Here is a 7008-nt window from a genome sequence, read left to right on the forward strand (position 1 = left end):
TTTTGAAAATATGTCACTCCTGGGCAAACTGAAACCTGGTCATTACTCCAACGATACTGTTGTACTTCTTGTGGGAGAATTGCTGACCAGTTCTCAGCAAAATTACAGTGAAGCACTAAACATAGTCCTTCAGCCTGTACACACCCTTTCACTTCTGCAATGTGTCGTTGTTGCAATTTCTTCAGATGATGGTGTGTTACTGCTTTCACTGACCATTTACCAAGTCCATCAGTGAAACTGTCAAAGGCAACGGTTTCCTGAATTAGTTTATTTTCCTCTCATGTCACATATGTAATTTCTGCAGAGTTTTCTGCTATGTCTTCCAGGCCAAGTATCTGTAAAGACAGTACTCCCTTTTCAGGGCAGTCACCACATTCTTGAAACAAAGAAGTCTCTCGCTTTACGTCACGGACTACTAATGACTTCACATGCCCAACCAAGGTGTCATATGTCACATGCTCCAGTGTTGTTGTGGTCTTCAGTCCTGAGACTGGTTTGATGCAGCTCTCCATGCTACCCTATCCTGTGCAAGCTTTTTCATCTTCCAGTACCTACTGCAACCTACATCCTTCTGAATCTGCTTAGTGTATTCATCTCTTGGTCTCCCTCTACGATTTTTACCCTCCATGCTGCCCTCCAATACTAAATTGGTGATCCCTTGATGCCTCAGAACATGTCCTACCAACCGATCCCTTCTTCTGGTCAAGTTGTGCCACAAACTTCTCTTCTCCCCAATCCTATTCAATACTTCCTCATTAGTTATGTGATCTACCCATCTAATCTTCAGCATTCTTCTGTAGCACCACATTTCGAAAGCTTCTATTCTCTTCTTGTCCAAACTATTTATCGTCCATGTTTCACTTCCATACATGGCTACACTCCATACGAATACTTTCAGAAATGACTTCCTGACACTTAAATCAATACTGGATGTTAACAAATTTCTCTTCTTCAGAAACGCTTTCCTTGCCATTGCCAGTCTACATTTTATGTCCTCTCTACTTCGACCATCATCAGTTATTTTGCTCCCCAAATAGCAAAACTCGTTTACTACTTTAAGTGTCTCATTTCCTAATCTAATTCCCTCAGCATCACCTGACTTAATTAGACTACATTCCATTATCCTTGTTTTGCTTTTGTTGATGTTCATCTTATATTCTCCTTTCAAGACACTGTCCATTCCATTCAACTGCTCTTCCAAGTCCTTTGCTGTCTCTGACAGAATTACAATGTCATTGGCGAACCTCAAAGTTTTTACTTCTTCTCCATGAATTTTAATACCTACTCCGAATTTTTCTTTTGTTTCCTTTACTGCTTGCTCAATATACAGATTGAACAACATCGGGGAGAGGCTACAACCCTGTCTTACTTCCTTCCCAACCACTGCTTCCCTTTCATGTCCCTCGACTCTTATAACTGCCATCTGGTTTCTGTACAAATTGTAAATAGATTTTCGCTCCCTGTATTTTACCCCTGCCACCTTTAGAATTTGAAAGAGAGTATTCCAGTAAACATTGTCAAAAGTTTTCTCTAAGTCTACAAATGATAGAAACGTAGGTTTGCCTTTCCTTAATAATTCTTCTAAGATAAGTCGTAAGGTCAGTATTGCCTCACGTGTTCCAGTGTTTCTACGGAATCCAAACTCATCTTCCCCGAGGTTGGCTTCTACTAGTTTTTCCATTCGTCTGTAAAGAATTCGTGTTAGTATTTTGCAGCTGAGACTTATTAAACTGATAGTTCGGTAATTTTCACATCTGTCGACACCTGCTTTCTTTGGGATTGGAATTATTATATTCTTCTTGAAGTCTGAGGGTATTTCGCCTGTTTCATACATCTTGCTCACCAGATGGTAGAGTTTTGTCAGGACTGGCTCTCCCAAGGCCGTCAGTAGTTGAAGTGTTAGGCCCTAATTTATGGCATCGGGAGCTGCTGTTGAGCTATATAGGTCAAGGGAAGTGTCCGATTCCAGATGATATTGTGTTTAGTGGAATTTGGGGAGTTTTGTGATGTGATTTTTTTTTGTCGTTTTGGGTGGTTTTGTATGGGGGTGGGTGTCTAAATTTGTTTATATTTAGTTTGTCCCCACCCAAAAACCCCCTATTTCCCGCGCTTGTCCCGTTAGTGTCATTAGGCTTTTTGTGGAATGCGTGTGTTTGTTTTTCAATGTATTTTCATCCTCATAATGTGTACATAATGACCTTATATGCGCCATATTGGAATCATGGTTTATGGTCGTTTCCGCCATATTTGTGACGTCATGGGTCAAAGCAGACGGGTGGGATCGGACGCTTCCATATTTCCGAAAATTCAATAATCTTATTTTATATCATTTGAAAGCCCTCAAAAAGACCTTTCAAATAAACTCAATTTCACTGTCCTAGCTTAATTAGACACAAGTTGTGAAAATAGCACCATTGTTCCACAACTCAAAAGTTCAATTTTTTTAGCACCCCCTTCCCAGTATTCTTTTGCCAGAAAAATTGGAAAAAATTGTTGTGTGTTACTACTTATGAATACTACATGTATATATTCTCTCTAATAAATCCAAGAGGGTCAAATTGAAAATAATACTTTCATTTGTTGATTTGACATGGAATGACCCTTCCACGATGCATTTAATGGTGGAATTGACACAGGTGTGACAGTTTTTCAGGAAGAAAGTACTGATGTGGACTAAGGAAAACATTTATGATGTTCATAAATAACAACATACAATGAAGAAACAATTTTCATTAAATGAAATTTTTAACAGTGAAAAAGTCTGCTCATTGAAGGAGTAAATACTGCTGTTTTAGACATTATTTGGTACTCATAAAGAAACAGTAATACAAGGGAGTAAGTAATAAGTCTACATACTGTTTAATGTGTGCATGCAGAGTATGACTTTCTGTAGTAAATAATTGTTGGTGTTTTGAAATACTTGGATAAGAATTTTCTTGCCCTAAAACCTCTCTCTAGTTTATCATGCAAATTTTGTCAATATCATCATTACGAAATTTGCCCTGGTCATCAATAAACTATCATTGCTCATTTTCTCTGTCAGTATTAGGCTAAGTGAAATGACATTCTGCCTAAAGTGTGGACACACAATCCATTTTGTTGATCTCAAGTGGGAATCAACTTTTATCACAGTGTGCCAATTAAAAACTTAGGAGAAACAATGGTGGACAAAAAATTCTGCAATTTTTATCAGAGCAATGGAAGTGTTTTATGTGGATAATAATAGTAAAATGAAAGTAGGTACCTTATGCATGTGTCAGAAAAGTTTACATTTAAGAATTAAATATCTTACCTTGTTCAAAATACCTACTGACATCGCCTTTCAAAAGTGAAAGAGGAAATGTCAAGGTATCGGTCTGCAAATAGGAAACCTGACCAAGTGATTATAAATATAGTTGAAGAATTAATAACGCATTTAGAAAGTTCGTATATGAATAACAGAAGTGGGGTATGTAGACAAATTTCGAAAATTTACAGTATATGGTCACAGGTGTAAAAGGACATGGGTTAAATACTGAGAAAATAGTTAAAAGTACAGCTTCATGTAAATAGGCCTACATAAGTGTCCGACTGACAGCAGACAGGAAAGTTGTACAGAACAAAATAAGAAAAAGAAAAGATCATGACAATGCTAGAATTATGGAACGATAGTATCTCCAAAAGGAGTGCACAAAAATTTTGTGTAAAGCACTGTGTCATAGGAACAAAAGTGTGGACACTTGCAACAGTTTATATATTTGCAAACCACACAAATACACAGGCTCAAGAATATGGACATCAAACAAATAAAGGAAATATATTCGGGACTGGTATAGTGGATAGAAAAGAAACAATTGGAATAGCACAGCTAAACAAGACATAGGAGCTTGGAGCCTCAAGGAAAGTGGAAAAGCGATGGTCCTAGGTAGGTCTGGATGCAGGAAATGAATAGACTGTATACAAGAGCCAACAGACAGGAGATATTTCTATGGAAGTGCCACTATTCATGAAGACTGGGTTGCAAAAGGCAGTCAACAACACTGTAAAAAACCCACTGCAATATACAATAGATTGTAAAAGAAATAAATTGCTGGAATGAGCATGCAATCATTATGAGCTTTTCCAAAACTAAATGCACTGTGTAGATATCTTAATTATTTTTTAGTCACATTCGTTGGCTTCCAACAGCTCACAACCAAACTTTCACACCCAAATTTCTGGGGGGAGATGAGGTGAGGTTCAAATCTGTGACTTAAGCTGATTTTCTAACAGCTGCCAACAACAGATAAAGAAACTAAAAACACAAAACCAATAAGGCAGTATCATCCAAGTAACCAGTTATTTAGTCAGTACAAATAAAGTATGGTAACTGCTAAATAAGTATAAAGCTATAAAAATGGTTGCTTTATTTGTTTTCATAGAAGTAGCTTCCTTTATAATTTAATCAACTGGCATAAGCATGGTCAGCATCAATGAATTTAAAGAGAATTTATTGACAATGCAATATATGATTAGGTTTCTGTGATGTTCCTGTCTTTTTATAGTGATACGCTTGCTCGTTCCACATTCCTGAAGATTCTCCTTCTTTATGGGACCTACACAACACAATGAATGAACAAATAAAATCACTGGTGACCACTATGGTGTGTAATACGCTAATCTATTGCTGGGGCTAATTTTTTCTTGGCTCTAAACCTTAAGTACCACAACCAGAATTAGAAGAGTAGGCCTATGAAAATAACTTATGGACACCCAATAACAAACCAATTCATTAGTCTAACAATGGAATCCAAGATCTGCAAAATTTTCAAAAAAACAAGCCCAACTGGCGGAAAACTGGTAAACTTTAGTTTTTAGTTCCACTATTAGTATTCATGCTTTATTTGCCACAGTATAATTTTGCAGTGATATAGGATTTGTCTGTGTAATATAAGAAAAAAAAACATACGTTACCTATAAACAGATACATAAATGAATGAACAAAATGGATATGATATGCCGTCGGGGCACTGACATTCATGCCAAAAAGTAAGGTAAGTGATTCCTTAACACTGATACGAAAAGAAGGGGGGTGGAAGAGGAGGAACATTCACCAATGCGAGATAAATTATAAGGTATTTACCTTTCGTTGTCAGAAAAATCAAAGAACTCCTCGTCATCTTCTGTGGATCCAATCGCGGATAAAAGCTCGACATCAGACGTTCCATCACTTGTGGTACTTCTACTTGAAATACTTCGTGCGTTACGCTTTCCTGATTTGTTTTTCTTGCCTCCTGCTTCTCGAAGCTGTTGAACTTCGTACCTTAAGTCGTCAATATCAGTTGCTAACCTATGTACATCATGTTCTACAGCTAATCTTCTTTTCGTTGAGAACTGTTCTATAATAAAAAATGAAACAGCGCCTAGTGCAACTCCGAGTCCCATAGCAAGGGCTATGAGTCCTCGATAAAACATAGCATCGTTAACCATTTTGTACTTCTCTTGGGTTGATCAATACCCAAAATTTACTTCCACACTTCCTTCTCTGTTTCCACTCTTATCCTGAAGTTCCTATGGTACACAATACACAAAAACACTATTCCAGGGGCTGCCCCACATCGACCATAGTTCATCCCCACCAGCTTTACTGCGCATGCGCGGCGATTAACTTTCAAAACAAGCCCTGCGGTCTGCACATCGGCCACCATGTAGATGTGACTATCCAGCGTTACCAACCGTACGACCTGGATCGTACATCTACGATAATTTGAGATGGTACACGGACGTAAGATCCACCCTTCGCATCACACAACTATTATACGAGCTTTTGAAACGCTTATTATTTTTAAGATTTCATCTTTTTTATCGTCTTAATTTCATGGTTTATTAAATTTTGACAATTTATTGCACAAATGCGATTTCGAGCAGCCTACATGCCAGTCTGTCGAGCCGTGGGATCCCCCAATTTCATTACGCTGCAGCCGCACTTAGATTATTCCGCGAGATGGATTGACTGGGGTATTCACCATATTGACTGCTTTACAGCCTGCGCTGTGCTCATACATAAGAGCGTTCCCAGTTGGTGGGATTACCCGATTTTCGGATAAAACCTTGGTCAGTGGGTATTTGGTGGGTAATTACGCGATTTTCACGTAAAACCTTGGTCGGTGGGTATTTTAGAGGGTAATATCAAATGGAGGATATTTTCCAGGTAATTTCGTAATTTTGACACCGAACATTTTGCTTATATTCAAATCGTTCTTCAACTTTTTTAAATGGTAAGTACAGACACAGTATGAAAATATAAGAATAGTTACACGTGCTTTGTACGATGAGCATGGGAATTCCCCGGTTTCTCTGCTCTTGCTTCCGCTGTTTCTGCCCTTGCTTTCGCCGTTTGTTTGAACTGCTATGTATCGTATCGTAAGCCTACTAGTCAGCTTGTTGTTCTTGTGACAACAGTACCTCACATTTTATTGGACAAACAGATTAAATGTTCTGTTGTGGGCCGCCCCGTGTTTAGATAATGTTACGCCCATGAACTCAATAACTTTTTTCGACCAGCCCCCTCCCCCAACAATAAATATAGTTAATTTTGAAAAACATTTACCATTAAAATTATAAACAGGCTATTTAAAATAAGTATATATATATATATATATATATATATATATATATATATATATATAACTCAAAGAAGAAATCTACGAAAAAGGATAATGTTGTATGAAATTATCTCAATTGATTATTATATCAACAAAGAATGTCACCAGTTTCAATGTGTTTCTTCTTGCCTCGTTGTCATCAAAAACGTTTATCACATTTTCAAAGTCGAGTTTCACCGTCAGATCATTTTCTATTACTAATACAGTCAAGTGATTCAAACGATCTTGAGTCTGGGAAGCATGCAAGGAGTTCTTAACCCTTCCAAGAACTGAGCAGAGCAGTTCATTGCTGGTGTGGTCAAATAAATTTGCAGAGCGATGTTTGGACAAATATCTAAGAGATATTTCTCTCTTAGCATTTTATTTAAGAGTGGTAAAGAAGGAC

At 37.6% G+C, this 7008-nt stretch overlaps 1 protein-coding gene across 1 annotated transcript in view; it reads right to left on the reverse strand.

Annotated features, from left to right (window-relative positions):
* Positions 1 to 5647, reverse strand: part of LOC124544811 (regulator of microtubule dynamics protein 3-like) — a 90184-nt gene extending 84537 nt beyond the window's left edge. The window contains exon 1 of the mRNA XM_047123501.1: positions 5102 to 5647. Within this exon, the coding sequence (XP_046979457.1) occupies positions 5102 to 5448 (347 nt within the window). The 5' untranslated portion in view covers positions 5449 to 5647. The remainder of the gene's footprint in view (positions 1 to 5101) is intronic.
* Positions 5648 to 7008: the final 1361 nt, after the last annotated feature.

The sequence above is a fragment of the Schistocerca americana genome, chromosome 8, assembly GCF_021461395.2.
Source record: "Schistocerca americana isolate TAMUIC-IGC-003095 chromosome 8, iqSchAmer2.1, whole genome shotgun sequence".
Classification (NCBI taxonomy): Eukaryota; Metazoa; Arthropoda; class Insecta; order Orthoptera; family Acrididae; genus Schistocerca; species Schistocerca americana.